This window comes from Bos mutus, chromosome 19, assembly GCF_027580195.1.
Source record: "Bos mutus isolate GX-2022 chromosome 19, NWIPB_WYAK_1.1, whole genome shotgun sequence".
Lineage (NCBI taxonomy): Eukaryota > Metazoa > Chordata > Mammalia > Artiodactyla > Bovidae > Bos > Bos mutus.
The window spans coordinates 19,782,461-19,801,963 of record NC_091635.1 but is presented as its reverse complement, the minus strand read 5'-3'; the positions used below and the strand labels follow the sequence as shown (position 1 = coordinate 19,801,963).

The following is a 19,503-nucleotide window of genomic DNA, read 5'->3' as shown; positions in this document are numbered from 1 at the left end:
CAGTTTATTTATTCCTTCATCCACTGAAGGACATCTTGGTTGCGTCTACATTTTGTCTGTTATGAGTAAGTGGCTATAAACATCCATTTACAAATTTTAAAATATTTGCTTATTTAGTTGGCTACAGTGGTCTTAGTTGCAGCATGCAGAATCTTCATTGCTGCTTGTAGGATCTTTAGTTGCAGCATGTGGACCTAGTTCCTGACTAGGGATTGAACCCAATCCCCCTGTATTGGGAGCATGGAGTCTTAGCCACTGGACCACTAAGGAAGTCCCCATTCCTATTTTTCTAAAAGCGTTTATCAAATACCTTTTCTGCATAAATTATGAAAACAACCTGGGCATATGGTTAACCATGCTGCTAGGAAGTAGAAATTCAAAACATGCTTTTTTTTCAGACCACTGGGACCTTGTTAAAGTCAACTATGTATGCATAGGAGGCTCTGATGAACAGATAAAGGCCATTGGACCTTTAGGAATATTAGAAGGAAAAGTCTGACAACGCCCGCCCCCCCCCCAATCAAAAGAAACATTTACTTATAGTTTATTATGTGCCAAGTCTCCTAATAACTCTATGGAATAAGTACCATTATTATCCCCAATTTACAAATGAGGAAACTGAGATAGCAGGTGATTCAGTAACTTATTTGAGATCACACAGCCAGTGAGTGATGGATATGTGAGTGGACCTCAGGCAGCCTGGCTCCAGAGCCCAGTCTCTTGACATTATACTTTGTCCTGTCACAAAGTCAGTATGAATGATGGTTGAGAGATCTGAGGCAGGTTTGTATATTAAAAAATAGTGTGACTCATACATGTTTCCTATATATCTCTTAGATATGCTTTGTGTGTGTGTGTGTTTAGTTGCTAGGTCATGTCTGACTCTTTGTGACCCCAAGAACTGTAGCCCACCAGGTTCCTCTGTCCATGGGATTCTCCAGGCAAGAATACTGGAGTGGGTTGCCATTTCTTCCTCCAGGGGATCTTCTCAACCCAGGGATGGAACCCAGGTCTCCTGCATGGCAGGTGGATTCTTTACCACAGAGTCACCTGGGAAGCCCTAGATATGCTTTAGAAATGCACATAAAATAGTCTGAATCCAAGTGGCATGTGTCAATTGTTCTGTTGTTCTTGTTTGAAGATCAGCTCTACCACTGAATCAGTGTTGTGGATTCTGAGCCTGGTGATTGTTCTAGGGACCCTTCCATCTGATGAAAAGTAAAAGTGTTAGTCACTCAGTTGCGTCTGACTCTTTGCAATCCCATGGACTGTAGCCCGCCAGGCTCCTCTGTCCATGGAATTAAGCCATTCCCTTCTCCAGGGGATCTTCCTGACACAGGGATCAAACCTGGGTCTCCCACATTGCAGGCAGATTCTTTACCATTTGAGCCACCCAGGAAGCCCAGCTTGTGACAACCAAACATGTCTCCAGACATTGTCACATGTCCCCTGGGAGTGGATGTCACCCCTAGTTGACAATTTCTGCATTACTGTATTTAATTCTTCATAAACCTGTGAGATAATTATTTTTATTATCATTTCCATTGAATCAAGGAGGAAATGAAGTTTTCACTGAAGTTCAGTAGTTTTATTAAAGTTACACCTAAGAAATGCTGCAAGTGGGATTCAAATCCAAGCCTTGGACTCTGAGCTTAATCATGAAACTCTGATGCCTTCCAACTACCTATCAACCTAAAGGAACTCTATGCTGTTGAACCCTTGGGTCCTCAGAAAGTCTCAAAAACATCTCTTTTTTGTGGTCTGATTCCTGCAGGTACTGGGATCTGAAAAGTGGGGCTTGTATACGCATCTTCAATGGCCACCAGGGGACCATCACCTGCATGGATGTGTATAAGAACAAGCTCGCCTCTGGAGCAAAAGATTGCCAGGTAAAAGGTGAGAAAGAAATGCCTCAGACTCTCTAAGATGTTTCCCTAAGCCCATGGGTTGCCAGAAGACTTGTTTTGCTCATTTCTACAGGCAGTCGCTTATCCCTTCATCCATCTATCTATGATCCATTGATGACTATTGGTTGAATGCTAGGAGCTGTGCTAAGTGTAAGGAAAGCAGCATATGCCATGGCCCTTTCAACGTGGCTTTCTATTTCCTCAAGAGCCTCGTGGTCTCCTAATGGAGACAGATACATAAATATATCATGGAGGGAAGAGTAAATATGTGAATGACAACAGTTGCCTTTTATTGAGTACTAACTTTGGGACTGCGATGGGTGCTTTACATTATCTTATTTCAGTCTCATAAGCGTTCTATGGGGTGGATGCAGATAAGGGATCCACGACTCAGAGAGAAAAACAATTAGCCATGAGTCAAACTGCTAAGTGGTTGGGTGGGGATTTGAACCCAGGGCTGTCTGGTTCTAAAACGTGTACTCCAGCAAGTTTGTGGAGGGCTAAGTCACCATAGAAATAAGAGTAAAAGGGAAAGCACCGCAGGCAGGGTACTGTTTGAGTCTGGTCCTGAGGATGAGTAGTTCTACAAGCAGAGGGAGTGTGTAGGGCATTTTAAACAGAAGGAACAGCTCAGGCAAATCACAGAATATGAAAGAAAATGAAGAATTGAGGGACTTTCCCTCTGCTCAGTTGGCTGAGCTGTTGTGTGTTGTGTTGGCGATCAGGCAGGTATGTTTGTTTGGGGCCAGATTATAAAGGGCCTTATGTGTTGAAAATTGAACTTTATTCTGTAAAATGTAGGAGGCTGTAAATGCGTTCTAAGCTGAGAAGTGATATGATGAGATGCGTATTTGAGAAAGACTGCTCTAGTGATATTGTGGAAGAAAGATTTGGAAAGATGGCAACTCTTTGGAGACAAGATGTCTTCAGAATATCTGAGAATAGGCAAGTGTGAAGTTATCGGATGGATCTGTATGTACCTGTAAGGAGATGATACATACAGAGGACGGGGTTGGGGGGTAAGATTTCCAGAATGAGAACTGGCAGGACTTCAGCACTAACAGGAGATGAAAAGCAAGATAGAATGGCGAAGGGTGAGGCCAGACTTTATAATTCAGGCCATTGGGTACACAGAAGTACCATTGATGGAAATGGGACCTTGGAGGAAGAGCAGGGTAGGGGAGGGATGGAGGAGAAGATGATGGCTTGTATTTTGGACACGTTGAGTGTGGCAGGAGAACAGCCAGCCAAAGACGGTCCCATCCTAATCCCGGAAACCAGTGACTGTGTCATCTTGCATAGCAAGAAGGACTTTGAAGATGTAGTGAAGTCAGGGACCTTAAAATGCGGAGATGACCCAGGGTTATTGGTGTGGGCCCATGGGTCATCACCTGGATCCATAAAAACAGACATTTTCTTATGTGTGACCAAAAGGAGACATGACTGTGGATGAATGGTCAGAGAGATGGAACGTTGCTGGCCTTGAAGATGGAGAAAGGGGGTGTGAGACAAGGTGTGTGTCGGGGACCCTAGAAGGTGGAAAAGGTGAGGACATGGATTCCTCCCTCCACCCCCCTGAGACTCCCTAAAGGAGCACAGCCCTGCTGACACCTTGATTTTAGCCTTGTGAGGTTGTGCAGTGATTCTGTAAGATAATCCGTTTGTCATTTTCAGGCTCTAAGTTGATAGTAATCTGTTACAGCAGCAATGGGAAGCTAATGCATTGAGTGCGAAGTTCCCGCGGATGCCCAGGTGAAGGCAAAATGGTCTCTGGACCCAGACTCCCTGGGTTCAAATCCCAGTTCAATCTGCTCACCACCCCTGTGATCTTGAGCAGGTTACTGAACCTCTCTGGGTCTCAGTTTCCCCATCTGTACAGGAAGGAGTAATAATAGCTTTGTCCTGTGAAGATGAGTTAATGCATGGCAAGCACTTTGATTAGCCCGGCTCATGGCTAGTGTGGGGTGGGTGTGCACTGTGGTTAGTATTTGGTCCTGTGATACTCATTGCATTGCCTGAGGAAGTAGGTTCTATGGGGGGCTTTAATGTTCTCATCACTGAATTTGTGATGCCCACTTTCAGTCTCTTCCTTCAAGCTCAGTTCTCCCACCACCCATGGACTCTCATATCCACCCAACGTTTATGATATGAGAGGTGGGGGCTCCAGCACCATCTGTGTAGAAGCAGCAGTAGATTCGCCCTCAGCTGTGACAATCTCTTAGAAGTAAAATCCAAAAGTCAGATTCAGAAGTACTTTAAAATGTAAATGGAGAGAGACAGCTTTCTTTTCTTTGAGGGTGGGTAGGAGGTGAGGGTCAGGAGACAGCATCTGGGAGGAATCATGCCCTGAACACCTGCCATGATTTTCCTGAAATCTACTCTAGCATCTTTCAGGCTTGAGGAGGAGGCTTACTGGAGATGAGCTGTCCACCTCTTAGACCAGGAGGCTAAGGTTCAGGGTCAGAGCCAAGGTCTATGCATTGCTGGATCTCCCAAGGGCTATGAGAGGGGAGCCCTGGGTTGCAGGTACATGGACTATGGGTGAGCCAGTGGGGGTGCTGGACCAGATGAAGCCTTCTGGAGTTTGATATGATGGGCTTGGCTGGTCTCAGCTTCTGCGATGGGGTATGGAGCCCCTTTGGCACCCTCTCCATGCACCCTCTTTTCTCTCTCCCCTTCCCTTTCAGAGTGGGATATAGAGACAGGGAAGTGCTTAAAGACTTTCAAACACAAAGACCCCATCCTGGATACCAGGATCAATGACACGTACATCGTGAGCAGCTGTGAGAAAGGCATGGTCAAAGTGTGGCACATGGTCACAGCCCAGCTGGTAAAGGTGAACGCTGGGGACTGGAGGGAGGGGACTAGGGGGAGGGGCTAGGGATGGGGACTGGGGAGCAGAGTGCTGTGGGTGAGAGGCTGGAGGACACTGACAGGCACTGACAGACAGGTAGCTCCCCAGACCACCCTAGGGTGGTTGAGAGGCAGTCACCAAAAGAGGGTGGTCCTGAGAAAGGGAAGGGAAGACCCCCTAAGAAGGGGCCATTCTGAGTTGGTTGAAGGTCAAGGCCCACGTGAGCCATGTTTTCATGGGTGGAGGTGGTGGAGGCTACGTTCTGACTCCGCAAGATACATGGATTCGGAGGGGTCTTTTCACAGCAGCACAGATAAAGTACCTTTTCTTCTTCTGGAACATTTGACCCTGATTCTGGCATGGGGTCTGGGAATGAACAAACCACAGTGATCTCCTCTTGCCTCTCTTCTGAGAAGAGAATGTTGGCTGTCTAGAAAGTGATCGAATGTTCACACACTGGAAGTGTTCTTGCCGGATGGGCAGCCCCCGTCCCTGGTGGGTGGTGCTGAGATATCTTTTGTGCTGAGAATACAGGATCACAGCGAGAAGCGGCTGCCTGGCTGGTGGGCTTTTCTCACCAGTGATGTTACTGTGGTCTAAGCAGTAGTTACTGGATATCAAGCTGCCTCTGGTCCTGGCAGGGAGCTGACACATGAGCCTTGCCCTTCTGGCAGCGGAGGAAGGAAGACTGTGTCCCTCTCAGGCACTCCAGGAAGGCGGGGCCTACCTGGTCACAGACCCACTGGGTACAAGGCCTCCCCAGATCTCCTTCCTCCTTAACTGGGGAGGGAGCAGGTTGCCTGAACCTCACCAACCTTCTTAGAGCAGACATGCAGTGGGCTCAGGCAGACTCCCAGTGTGGTAGCCTCAGACTGGTGGAGCGTGGCTTTGGGATCCATCTCAAGAAGCCTCCAGCTCTGCTCCTCGAGGAGTCATGATTCGGGCTGAAGATGGGCTGAGAACAGAGGCATCTTTTCTTGCAGACGCTCAACGGCCACGAGGGGGCCGTGAAGTGTCTATACTTCGACCAGTGGCATCTCCTGTCAGGAGGCACTGATGGCCTGGTCATGGCCTGGAGCATGGTGGGAAAGTACGAGCGGTGCCTCATGGCCTTCAAGCATCCAAAGTAGGTACTCAGGACACCCTGGCCAGGTCCCTGCCCCTGACCCCAATTTTCCCAACAGAACCTAGACTTCACTCTTGGGTGAAGTCTTCATTAAGTAGGGACTTCACTGTCCCTACTGCTCTCTGCTGACCCTCTCGCCTCTGCTCCTCACCCATTTCCACTTTCCTCTTCTCCCACCTGTTGCCCAATATAGTCACCCCTCTCCTGCCCTCCCTTGTCTCTCTTAAGAAACAATAATACCATGTGGAGATTTTGAGAAGTTACTGAAAATTTACACTTACGGCACATGTAATAAATTTTATCTGTTACCTACCAAACTTAGGAATATTGGCGGAACTGTCCCTCTGTGATGCCAATTCCAGTAAACTTAAGTTCTTGGAATTTTGTGGTTGCGAAAACTTAAAATGACCCAGGTGCCAAAGGTTTAAAAATAAGGAAGGGCTTAAAGAAGGCGCTCCCTTAAAGCCTGGGGGCTCAATTCTATTCCGGGACAGCAAATGGATTTCATTTTGCATTTCCAATCCCAGTTTAGTGATGGTGCGTGCTTGGATCCAATTAAGAAGTACTCTGAGGTTATCTAGGCTTATTTGTAAAGGGCATTGTGGTCAGTTAATGGTTCTGCCATAATTGTGGGTTTTACAAACTGCTCTATGCCACTCTTGTACTGCACGAATATTGCTTCTTCCCCTGAATGCATTATAAGAGACGCCAGGAAGCTAAGTGCTATCCTAATTCATTGAGAGAGGGTCTTCCAGGAGGATCTGTCAAGGAGAGTTATTTAATGAAAAATGGTCCTAGATTTCCTTGTACCCTCACAGGAACCTCTTTTTTTTTTAATTAATTTTTAAATTTTTAAGAAAGGTTTTATATTGGAGTATAGTTGGGTAACAATATTGTGATAGTTCCAGGTGCACAGCAAAGGGACTCAGCTGTACATATATATGTACCCACTCTCCCCCAAACTCCCTTCCCATCCAGGCTACCACATAACATTGAGCAGAGTTCCTTGTGCTATACAATACAATAGGCCCTTTTTGGTTATCCACAGAAACTTCTTGAGCAGGCAGACTGGCTTTGTGGGCAGTAGAGGGGGATATGGGCCTATATGTGTATGTTCTCTATCTGGGGTGTAACTGCATTGTTGACAGGTGGGTAGTATCAGGAAGGGCCAGTGTTCAGTGATTTAGTTAAGCCTTGGGTGATTATCGATAAACCTTACAGCATTGATCATCTGGCTTGTCCAAACTTGACCTCAAGGAGGGACTCAAACTTTGTGATATCACATTAAAATGGTAACGCTACATTTTTAAAACCTTCCAAGCATGATTCAGTAGGATTTAATTTAGTTATTGGAAGATAATTGTTTCCAGCAAACTTAGCAGTATGTTCACCATTTCATCAAACCCATTCTATTAATACCTCAGCTTTGGGATCTTCTTAAACCATTCCTACTTCCACTGAATGACAGCCCAACACACCATCCACATTGGCTCTTGATGCCTTGCACACTTACTGCCTTGCACACTTACAGCAAATCCATAGACAGTTATAGTACATTTGGAGGACATGGGCAGTGTTCTCATTTGTAGGGCCCTTTCTCCCACTCATCTGAAGCAGTACTGTGTATATATAAGTGCTTGATTGTTGTTGTTCAGTTGTTAAGTTGTGTTTCACTCTTTGTGATCCCATGGACTGCGGCAAGTCAGCCTTCCCTGTCCTTCACCATCTCCCAGAGTTTGCTCAAACTCATGTCCATTGAGTCAGTCCAGTCATCTCGTCCTCTGTTGTCCCCTTCTCCTCCTGCCCTCAACCTTTCCCAGCTCTAGGGTCTTTTCCAGTGACTCAGTTCTTTGCATCAGGTGGCCAAAGGATTGGAGCTTCAGTTTCAGCATCAGTCCTTCCAATGAATATTGAGGGTTGATTTCTTTTAGGATTGACTGGTTTGATCTTGCTGGGCAGTTTGATCTCCTTTGTGGGTAGTTTAGCTGGACATAGTGAAGTGTTGAGAAAGCAAATTTATGCTATTGATTTGTACAAAGAAGCCAAATTATTCATTTACTGCAAGAAATATGACTATCAAGTACACTGAACACCTTCATTCCATTTAATGTATACATTGTATATTTATATATATATTATATAATATATTTAATACATTAAATATATATTTATATACTATATATAACATTTTAGTATATATTAAGTAAATTGAATATATATATATTTACAACTTAAAAATTAAGATAATTCACATGACACAAAATTCACCGTTTCATGATGTACAATTGAATGTTTTTTAGTATATCCATGATGTTATGTGGTGATTCCCACTATCTAATTACACAATATTTCCATCAGTCAGTAGTAATGTCCTCCGTTTCATTTCTGATTTTAGTAATTTGAATTTTATCTCTTATTTTTTGGGGGCAGTCTAAGCAAAAATTTTATAATTGTTATATATCCTTGGTAAATTCATTCTTTTACCATTATTATGTAATGTTCTTTTTTTGTCTCTATTAACAATTTTGTCTAAAAGTCTATTTTGTGTGGTATTTGTGTAGACACTCTGGTGCTCCTTTGGCAAGGAGTATCTTTTTTTCCCACTCTTTCACTTTCAACATATTTGTGTCTTTGAATCTACAGTGAGCCTCCTGTAGGCAGCATTTAGTTGGATTGTGTTTTTAATCGTTTCTCCCAATGTCTGCCTTTTAATGGAAGAATTTAATCTATTTACATTAAGTGTAAAACAAACTTAACTCTACCATTTGGCTTTTTGTTTTTCTATAGTCTTATATATATTTTGTTTGTTTGTTTCATTTCTCAAGTTTTCTATTGTGGTCTTTTTGGGTGTTGAACAGATATTTAGATATTAACAGTGTACCATTTTAATTCTGTCATCACATTTTTACTATGTATTTTTGAATTACTTTATTAGTGGTTTCCCTTGGGTTGCTGCAAGCCTTTGGTTATTTTCCAGAGTTCCAAATAGTTGATTCTGACAGTTTTTGCCAGTTTTTTCATTGCTTTTATGAAAGGACAGAATTTTGGAGTTCCTTTGAACGCCACCATTTTCACTGACGTCACCTTCTGCAGTGTTTTTTTTTTGATCAAGGAGGGACAAAGAAAGAGACAAGTGACATTTCTAGGGCAGAGATAAAATATGAAAGGAGACTGGATTATGCCAGAACCATGAAAACCACTGTTGTGTGAGGTATGGGCTTAGTTTTTAAAATACCTCGATTGATTTAATCACAACAGGAATCCTCTGAAGCAGTTCCCCTTCTCATGGAAGAGAAAACTGAAGACTGAGAGGTTATTTTCTCAAGTTTATACAGTCAGTAAGAGGTACGGTCAGGTTTTGATCCCAGATTTTCTGATCCCAAAGTCTGTGCTTTAAATCACCAGGCTATGATGGTATATAGGCTGAACCACCAAATGTCACAGGAACCCACGAGAAGTGTAGGCTCCGCTCAGCAAGATCCAAAGAGACACACAGGGAGGCAAACCCTTCAGTCACTAGGCATCTCTCCCAGTGTGGATCGCCATAGGTGGACTGAGGTGCACTTAGGGCGCCAGTAAAGTCATTGCATTTTCATCTTGGGAAAAAATTAGAATTTTGTTGAACTTTCTTACATGTATTTTATACCTTACATTTATTATCTATCTATCCATCTGTCCATCTAGCCATGTGTTCATCACATGATACATCAAGCCGCATTGACTTCTTTGCTGTTCTTTGAATGTCTTCTGCGTTTCAAAGTCTTTGTTATTTTTGTTTTGCTAGTTGTTGGAGCCTTGAAAAGTCTCAGTATGACTCTGGTACCTAGGTCACCTTGGAATCTGACCAAGTCCAGATGATATGTGGTGGATGTCATTCTTTTAACTTTTTATTTTATATTGAAGGATAAGAGTCAGACATGACTTAGCAACTGAACAACAACAAAAACACAGCTGATTAGCAATGTTGAGATGGTTTCAGGTGCACAACAGAGCAACTCAGCCATATACAGAGAACACATATACGTGTGTTCTTCCCCCAGACTCCCCTCCCACCCAGGCTGCCACATAATGTTGAGCAAAGCTCCCTGTGCTATATGGTAGGTCCTTGTTGGTTATCCATTTTAAATAGAGCAGTGTGTACTTGCCCATCCCAACTCCCTATGTTGGATGTGATTGTTTTAACATACCTTAGCAATGATCATACACTGAAACGTGAGCCAACGTTCACTTTTGTAATAAATATTTATTGAGGACCTGCTGCAGGACTGGGCCATGTGCTGGGTGCTGGGTGTGCAAAGGTGGATAAGACAGGTGCTGTACCCAAGACGATCTGACAATATACCAGAAGTCTATGTATATGAGTAGGGTGAGAGGAGAAGTGGAGATGAGAGGTGGCTTTATGGAGAAAGTAACATATGAATGTGGCCATGGATGGACTTGGATGGGTGGATGTGGCAGAGGTCGATGGACCTGCTTTGCACACAAGGTCTAAAAAATTGGTGACATCAAGTTCCATTTTTCAGTAGCATTAATAGCAGTAGGGTAATGGCACTTCTCAGATCTGAATACTCCACTTATCTGGAGCCCAGCTAGGACCCAACTGTTGTCAGGGGGATTTTGTTAGAGGCATTTATATAAATCTTCTCCCGATCCCTCCCTCTCTTCCCCTGCTGGTAATCACAAAAGAGAGCTCAAAAATCTCAGCTGGTGGATACAGTTTTCCTATGGGATGTTTCACTGAAAGAATGAAAGCCACTAATTTAAGAACCAAGAGAACCTGCTCAAATACCAGGTTTTTGCTTCTTACAAAGATAACCATTTTCCCGTCTGTTTTTTTTTCTTTATTTATATAATAATGCTACTTTTAAAAAGATTAAAAATGTCAAATGATTCTGAGCATGACATTTGTAGAAGTCTGATAGCTAGAAATCAAATTGTAAGAGAGAAGCACAGTCATCTATATATCTGACCAAAAAAAAAAAAATCTTGATGTAAGCCCTTTTGTTTTTCTGCCTTGTGGCACTGTGACCAAGTTGTAGGAACAGTAACTGCAGAGTGAGGGGAGAGAGTACAGCTGCGTCTTGAGGGTTAATGGTTTACATCCAGAATCACAAAATGATGGCAAACGTTGCTTCAGGGACAGTCCATGAGCCCCCCACCCACTTCCAACCACACACCAAAGTCCCTGACTGCAGACACATCCGAGTGGTTCACCGGAAGGTGGGTACTGCCCGTCACCCTGTTCCCTTCCAGGGAGGTTCTCCACGTGGCCCTTCTCTTCCTCCGGGTCATCAGTGCTTGTGCCGATGGCAAGATCCGCATTTACAATTTCCTCAACGGGAACTGTCTGAAGGTGATGAAAGCCAATGGCAGAGGTGATCCTGTGCTGTCCTTCTTTATTCAGGGCAACAGGTGGGTGGTCGGTGTGGAGGTCAGGGTCCTGAGCGAGTCTGTTTAGATGGGTTTCTTTTTTCCCTCCTCTGGGACACTGGCCCCGGATTTGCAGGCAGCAGGAGAGCACAGGCTGTGCTCACCTGCAGTTTGGGTTGTGGTGGATGATAGGCTCAGGGGCTCATTTGTTCCCAGGCTCGGATCTGATCACATGATGGGCATGATACAGCTCTGCCGCAGGGACCCGGTTCTGCCAACAGGCAGCCTTCACCTGCCCCCTGATCCTCTGTCCAGCCTGAGCGCTCCTCAGGTCCCTGTGTCTCGTCTCTGATGCAAAGAGACTTGCAGGAAAGTTGGGGTGGCATTGGTAGGTGGCCCCATGTCCAGTGGGGCAGAACTGTGCAGAGGTGTGTGTGCTCAATCACTTAGTCAAGTCTTATTCTTTGTGACCCCATGAACTGTAGCCCACCAGGCTCCTCTGTCCATGGGATTTTCCAGGCAAGAATACTGGCGTAGGTGGCTCTTCCCTTCTCCAGGGAGCAGAGGAGTTTATGAAAAAGAACCATGGTGGCACTAAGTGAATATAGCACTGTGTTGTTATATGCTAGGTTCACGTGATATTATGTAAAAATACCCAACTAGACTTGTAAATTCTAGCACAGGCTCACTTGAAACATCACCTAGTCACCCCGAACGACTTTGCCTTCCTTCTGCGTAATAAGGCTCAATAAATGAATACTCTTTCAGTCATGAAGTCAGAAAGCCATAAAGAGAGATCACCTCTGACCTTTTTCTCATTTGTGACATCCAAAGAGAGATGTCAGCTTGAGTAAAAATGAGTCTGAAAGATTTCTAACTGGGATGGTTCTCTAATTCCATTCCAGCGTATCCTACTATAACCAGTCACTTTTATGGAGAGTTTATGCTGACTGTTGACAGCCTTAAAATTACAGCCTTTTGGAGCAGAAAGGAGCCTGCACACAGCATTTCCATCTCTTGTTTACAGCTATAGGCGACCTAGGAACCAGGGTTGGGGAGCAGCGCCCTGTGAATGCTGTGAACCCCAGGAACAATGGGTGGGAGGTAATATTTGGGGTCCCGGGTTCAGGGGGGATTAGGGAAGATGGAAACCCTCCTGCTTTCCAAATACAAATGTCCTGTCTGGATATAGAGTGTGCACAGAGATCCTGGAGTGATGGAGTGAAGATTGGGGTAGAAAGTCAGCGAGGGCTTGAAGACTTCCCCCATTAGCGAGCTTTCTCATCCCATCATGACAATAGACATGTGGCATTTGGATGCTGTGCTTAAGAAAGGAGTGGACTTCCAGACATTTGTGTGCAGAGTAGCTAAGCTTTCTGCCTCGGGTACCTAGGTCCTTAGCACTTACTCCAGGAACAGAAATTCACTTAAAATGTTTTAACTCGAGAAGTGAAGTAATCAGGACACGTGTGCTTTGCTCACAACTCATTTTTAAAGAAAATAGCTACAGAGCTAATGAGTTCTGCTGCACGGCCTGCTACCTTTCTCTGCTCTAGACCCTGAAACAACCTACACCACCCTGTTTGTGTGGTCATTTCCCCAGCACTGATTTCTTGGCTCAGGATCCAGTGGGACAATAGTCCTAATGCATATTTGGAAGCTGGGGCAATGGCAGCCTCCACGTTCCTTTTAAGGGTATGTGGGATCTTAGCTCCCCGACCAGGGATTGAACCCGCTCCCCCTCACTGGGAGGTGTAGTCTTAACTACTGGACTACCAGGGAAGTCCCCTTTTGTGGGCAATCATGTTGCTTTGGTTCCAGGATGGTGATCAACACGGAGAGCAACGTCCTCCTGTTTCAGTTTGAGAATATCAAGTGGCAGTACTCAGTAGAACGGGCCAAACAAAAGAAGAAGGACAGAGAGGAGGACAGGGAAGAAAACAGCTTTGCAGAAGTCCTCTCCAAGTCTAGCACCCAGGTCTACAGCCCAAGGGATTCTGTGTCCAGCAAGCAGACAGCCCAGGAGTCCCTGTTAAGCAAACCTCGCAGGTCCCGCATCTTCCTGAGGGCATCCAGATTACCTACAGGTGAGACAGCTGAACCCAGGCTGCCTCTATGGTATCCATTGGAGCAGGCAAGGGGCTGCTAGGACCAGCTTCTTTGTAGGATATTTTGGGCAGTGGTTTCTTAATGATGTACATCCCAGTTCTTTAGGGCAGGTGGGAACCGTTCTCTTTGACATGACAATCTAATAGGCAGCTCAAGGGAAGCTGCTAATTTTCAAGGCCTAATTTCCAAATGTATTAGACTCTTTCTACAGGAGGTGACGCTAGCCCTTCATCAGTCCAGTTCAGTCCAGTCGCTCAGTCGTGTCCAACTCTTTGTGACCCCATGAATCGCAGCATGCCAGGCCTCCCTGTCCATCACCAACTCATGGAGTTTACTCAAACTCATGTCCATTCTCCATGCCCTTGATCCAAACATATGTTGCCATTGTGTTAGTTGCTCTGTCAAGTCCGACCCCATGGACTGTAGACTGCCAGGCTCCTCTGTCCATGGGATTCCCTAGGAAAGAATACTGTAGTGGATTGGCATTCCCTTCTCCAGGGGATCTTCCCAATTCAGGGATCGACCCTGTATCTCTAGTGTCTGCTGCTTGGCAGGTGGATTCTTTATCACTGAGCCATCTGGGAAGCCACTTTCCAAGCATATAGTACATGATTATTTCCTTAGGACAGAGACAAGCTACATTGCGCTCTTCTCTCTAGACCTCTGGTTGATAACATGCATACCTGGAAAATACTAGATCAATAGATCATCTCCAAGCATATTTTACACAAATGATCAGCTAGGACAGAGCACCAGAAATTTCAGATAACACTTAAAGCTTCATAATCAGTAGGAAATCAGGTTGGGGGGGGGGGTGTTCAGCAGGTGACCTAGATGGACCTTTGGTTCCAGGTGACTGCCTAGCTTCCAAGGAATAAGAAACATCAAACAATAAAGTGATAATTTGGGTGAAGATCAGTTGAATTATCAGCTGTGCCCCCAGTAGTCATCCTTGATTGAATCACAGAATTACTACAGTTTCCTCCTCAATCTTAATTTAGGTGTGTTAATGGAGACACCTCCAAGTCCAGGAAAGCCAAAGTCACCCTGGAAAGATGGCAGGAAGAGACTGGGTTCTCAGGAAGCAAATGGCATGGGTGCCGAGCAGGAGAATTTGGAAGCAAAACCTGTTGTCGCCGGAGGTCAGAAGACGGGTGATCCTTTATTCTGAATCAGTGTGACAGGATTCAACCCCTCTTTCTCTCTCTGTTCAGTCCAGTTTTTCACTAGGCCAATAACTTTGCTTATCTTTGATTCAGAACAGATAAAATGCCCAGCTTCTCCTACGAATGACTGTGGTGTTGGTTTAGTGACTGATTTCCCCTAATCATCCCCTACTAACTTGAGGCCACACAGAAAAGTGTGAAAGTGTTTAGTCACTCAGTTGTGTCAGATTCTTTGTCACCCCATGGACTGTAGCCCGCCAGGCTCCTCTGTCCATGTGATTTCCCGGCAAGAATACTGGAGTGTGTTGCCATTTCATTCTTCAGGGGCTCTTCCCCACTCAGGGAGCGAACCTGCGTCTCCTGCACTGGCAGACAGATTCTTTACCACTGAGCCACCAGTGTGCTAGAATGAATCTCTTGTCCTTATCAGTGGCTTTTGGACCTGTTATCATTCAAAACATTTTGGGATCTCCTGTTCAGGAGTTGCTTTTTGGCCATGTGGTAATTTCCATTTTGCAGTGGAGACATATTTTTTGAAGGCAGTTTTGATTCTAAGAAACATCCAAAGATCTTTTGGAATCAAATTTGATTATAATAAAGTGGAGATCAAGCTTTGCTATACAAGTTTTATTTAAAAGTCTATGTTACTAAAAATTTATGGGCTTTCCAGGTGGTACTAGTGGTAAAGAACCTGACTGCCAGTGCAGGAGATGTAAGAGATGAGAGTTTGTTCCCTGGGTCGGGAAGATCCCCTGGAGGAGGGCATGGCAACCCATTCCACTATTCTTGCCTGGAAAATTACATGGACAGAGGGGCCTGGTGGGCTACTGTTCATAGGGTTGCAAAGAGTTGGACATGACTGAGCAACTAACACTTCACTAAAAATTTATAAGGTCCATAAATGGGGTGTGAAGTTCATTCCCACAGGGGAATTTCAAGACTGTGTGGAACATAGAGATGTTCCTTCCAAAATATGCATATCTAGATGTTAATGCACCCTTGGACACAAATACTAGCATATCTGTTAGAAGCTCATGTTAAATATGTTGTGATTGCTTGTCTCAGAGAGGATTTTTGCTCACATGATGGTGGCGTGTCCATTCGGCAACAGCGACCTTAGTCTGCATAATAGTTAGAATGGATTTAATTTTCATGCATGAGTATTTAATGGTTTTCATGGAACACTGATTTGCTTTTCTTTTGTTTTTGGAAAAAGCAGATGATATGGAGAAATTACCAAAACAAAGGTATCTGGGAATTTCGGGAGACTTGATCCATCGCTCAAAGAAGTCCTGGTGCATTCCCATGTCGCCTGACCAGTTCCTCCTGACCGTGAATGCCCTGCAGAAAGCCCATAATTCTGGGGAGTTTGCCTATCCCCGGAGGCCCCAGGCCCAGATCATCGATGTCTGGGGACCTTCCATTCCATACCCAAGGAAGGTCCTGAGTTTGAAGGGCCAAGCGGTCCAACAAGCAGTTGACAGACTGAGATTCAGCACTCTTCCCATAGAAGTGAAGCAGACCAGTATTCCCCTCGAAATCCAGAAGCTTCAGCCCAACCTGAAGAAGTCTGTACATGGTCCCCAAGTGCATTCCACCATCCCCCAGCCGGTGCTTATCTGCCCCAGGTTCCGTGGTGGCTCGAAGGGTGAAGACCGGGCCACCAGTTCAACTGACGGAGTGCGCAACTTCAGCCCCTTAACCAGCACGCAGGTCATCAAGCCAAACCGCATGCTGGCTCCGCCCGCAGGCACGGCAGCCCAGGCTGCCAAGAAAGAACGGCCCCGCTACTACTCTGCCCTTGACCCCTTACGAGTGAACACAGAGTTCATGCTGCTGACTGTGAAGGAGCAGAAAGAATATAGGGAGGCCAAGATGAAAGAGTTTCAGGCCATAAAGCCAGTTGGAGTGGTCGATCCAGAAAAGGCCAGCAGAGCTGCATGGATCAGGAAGATCAAAGGTCTGCCCATCGACAACTTCATGAAGCAGGGGAAAACCGCGGCCCCCGAACTTGGACAAAATGTGTTTATTTGAACCAGCCTTGGGAAATTACTGTGTCTTATAATAAACAGGAAACCAAGTAGATGTTGATATTTGGCCTCTTTTGTTTGTTTGTTTGTTTTCAACTGTTCCTTGGCAATTACCACGAGGACTCTTCATTATTTTCCTATAAGTCAAAGAACTGATACTTATCAAAGTAAGAAAACAGAGACTAAGAGAGATTGGTATCTGTATTCCCACTGAAAACCACTCACTGAGATGCATGGAAACCCTGTTTCATTGATGGGGGATGGAGAAGTGGTTTTTGGAAGTTTAATACCACTTATCGCTACCAATTTCCTGTGTCATTTCTTCTAGCAAATGGACCAAAGGGATTATATCTGAATTGTGCACTGGAGTCCCCTGGTGTTTTCGTGCAGAAGCCTGATGAAGCGCAGTAAGTTCAATTAAGTATCAAAAAGGAGCCCTTAAATTGTGTTTCCTTCTCAGGGCTAACTCCTAGGGAGAAGAATTAATATGCCAGCAAATTTGGAAAACTCAGCAGTGGCCACAGGACTGGAATAGGTGTTTTCATTTTAGTCCCAAAGAAAGGTAACGCCAAAGAATGCTCAAACTACTGCACAATTGCACTCATCTCACACACTAGCAAAGTAACGCTCAAAATTCTCCAAGCCAGGCTTCAACAGTATGTGAACCGTGAACTTCCAGATGTTCAAGTTGGATTTAGAAAAGGCAGAGGAACCAGAGATCAAATTGCCAACATCTGTTGGATTATCAAAAAAGGAAGAGAGTTCCAGAAAAACATCCACTTATGCTTTATTGACTACACCAAAGCCTTTGACTGTGTGGATCTCAACAAACTGGAAACTTCTTAAAGAGATAACAGACTACCTGACCTGTCCCTGAGAAATCTGTATGCAGGTCAAGAAGCAACAGTTAGAACTGGACATGGAACAACAAACTGGTTCCAAATCTGGAAAGGAGAATGTCAAGGCCGTATATTGTGACCCTGCTTGTTTAGCTTACATTCAGAGTTCAGTTCAGTTCAGTCGCTCAGTCGTGTCTGACTTTTTGAGACCCCATGAACCGTAGCACACCAGGCCTCCCTGTCCATCACCAACTCCGGGAGTCCACCCAAACCCATGTCCATTGAGTCAGTGATGCCATCCAACGATCTCATCCTCTGTCATCCCCTTCTCCTCCTGCCCTCAATCTTTCCCAGCATCAGGGTCTTTTCAAATGAGTCAGCTCTTTGCATCAGGTGGCCAAAGTATTGGAGTTTCAGCTTCAACATCAATCCTTCCAATGAACACCCAGGACTGATCTCCTTTAGGATGGACTGGTTGGATCTCCTTGCAGTCCAAGGGACTCTCAAGAGTCTTCTCCAACACCACAGTTCAAAAGCATCAATTCTTCTGCACAAAGCTTTCTTTATAGTCCAACTCTCACATCCATACATGACCACTGGATAAACCATAGCCTTGACTGGACGGACGTTTGTTGACAAAGTAATGTCATCACCGACTCAATGGACATGAGTTTGAGTAATGGATATGAGTTTGGGAGTTGGTGATGGACAGGGAGGCCTGGCGAGCTGCAGTCCATGGGGTCGCAAAGAGTCCAGCACAACTGAGCAACTGAACTGAACTGAACTGACCCTTTCTACACTGATAGTGTGTGTCGATGTTGCTACTTAAACCTGCTGAGGGGTCAGGCAGGTAATTTAGAAGCATGCAGCCCAGCACAGGGCCTGTGGCCCATCAGAGAGCTCAAGCCCCATCCGAAGGGGGTACCCTCCACTAGCCCAGCATGGCCATGGGATGGAAACCATTCAAACAGTAGCAGAACAAAACAACAAAACACCAACCCCACAACCCACACAGTGGGTGGGCCACCAAAATCCTGGCATGATAGACTAGATGCATGGGATACCTGCTCCCAGCCTCTGCTTTACCTCCAAGTGCATGAATACTAATGTTTGACAGCCTTTCTCTCCTTGGAGAATTTTTTTCTCCATTATTTTTTTTTCTCCATTATTAAGACATCAGGTGTAAAGTAGCATTGGCCAATAGCCATACAAAATTGTGATTTGTATGGAGAGAATCCCCTCAATTAAGGAAACGTGCTTCTACTCATTATTCCATGAGTCTTCCAAGAGCAGTTTCACATAGGCCTGCCTAGCAGATAGAACACTGTTACAATCCCAGTTTCAGAGAAGACCCCAAGTCCCTGAACTCAGCTCCTTCAAGGGGCAAGAGCACATCCTTAGCTGCTAAACTTAAAACCATAATTAGAATAACATGTCCTATTGAGTAGGTACCCACCCTGTAGGGACACCCTTTCATCACCTTCTCCAGGAAGGGAAGGAACACAGGGGTCAGTTAGATAATTGGTAAGTGCAGATTTATTTTTTCAATTGTTTCCACCATTTAAAGTACAAAAGCAATGCTGTACAGGATTACACATCATTGTAGAACACTCAAACGAAAACTATGGAACACCCCACCCCCAAACCTGCCCTGAGGCCATCCACACTGATGGGAAGGACACCCTGTAAGTACAAGCAACATCTCCACATGATAAACCATGAAGCTTTCCCTGTTATCAGTTCAGTTCAGTTCAGTCTCTCAGTCGTGTCCGACTCTTTGTGACCCCATGAATCACAGCACGCCAGGCCTCCCTGTCCATCACCAACTCCTGGAGTTCACTCAGACTCACGTCCATCGAGTCAGTGATGCCATCCAGCCATCCCATCCTCTGTTGTCCCCTTCTCCTCCTGCCCCCAATCCCTCCCAGCATCAGAGTCTTTTCCAATGAGTCAACTCTTTGCATGAGGTGGCCAAAGTACTGGAGTTTCAGCTTTAGCATCATTCCTGCCAAAGAAATCCCAGGGCTGATCTCCTTTAGAATGGACTGGTTGGATCTCCTTGCAGTCCAAGGGACTCTCAAGAGTCTTCTCCAACACCACAG

The 19,503-nt window shown here is 45.1% G+C and overlaps 1 protein-coding gene across 1 annotated transcript in view; it reads left to right on the top strand.

Annotated features, from left to right (window-relative positions):
* FBXW10B (F-box and WD repeat domain containing 10B) overlaps window positions 1-18,812 on the top strand; it is a 36,921-nt gene extending 18,109 nt beyond the window's left edge. The window contains exons 8-14 of the mRNA XM_070389538.1: window positions 1,775-1,896; window positions 4,595-4,743; window positions 5,745-5,887; window positions 11,141-11,299; window positions 13,079-13,344; window positions 14,368-14,520; window positions 15,752-18,812. Coding sequence (XP_070245639.1) covers window positions 1,775-1,896; window positions 4,595-4,743; window positions 5,745-5,887; window positions 11,141-11,299; window positions 13,079-13,344; window positions 14,368-14,520; window positions 15,752-16,566 — 1,807 coding nt within the window. The 3' untranslated portion in view covers window positions 16,567-18,812. The remainder of the gene's footprint in view (window positions 1-1,774; window positions 1,897-4,594; window positions 4,744-5,744; window positions 5,888-11,140; window positions 11,300-13,078; window positions 13,345-14,367; window positions 14,521-15,751) is intronic.
* Window positions 18,813-19,503: the final 691 nt, after the last annotated feature.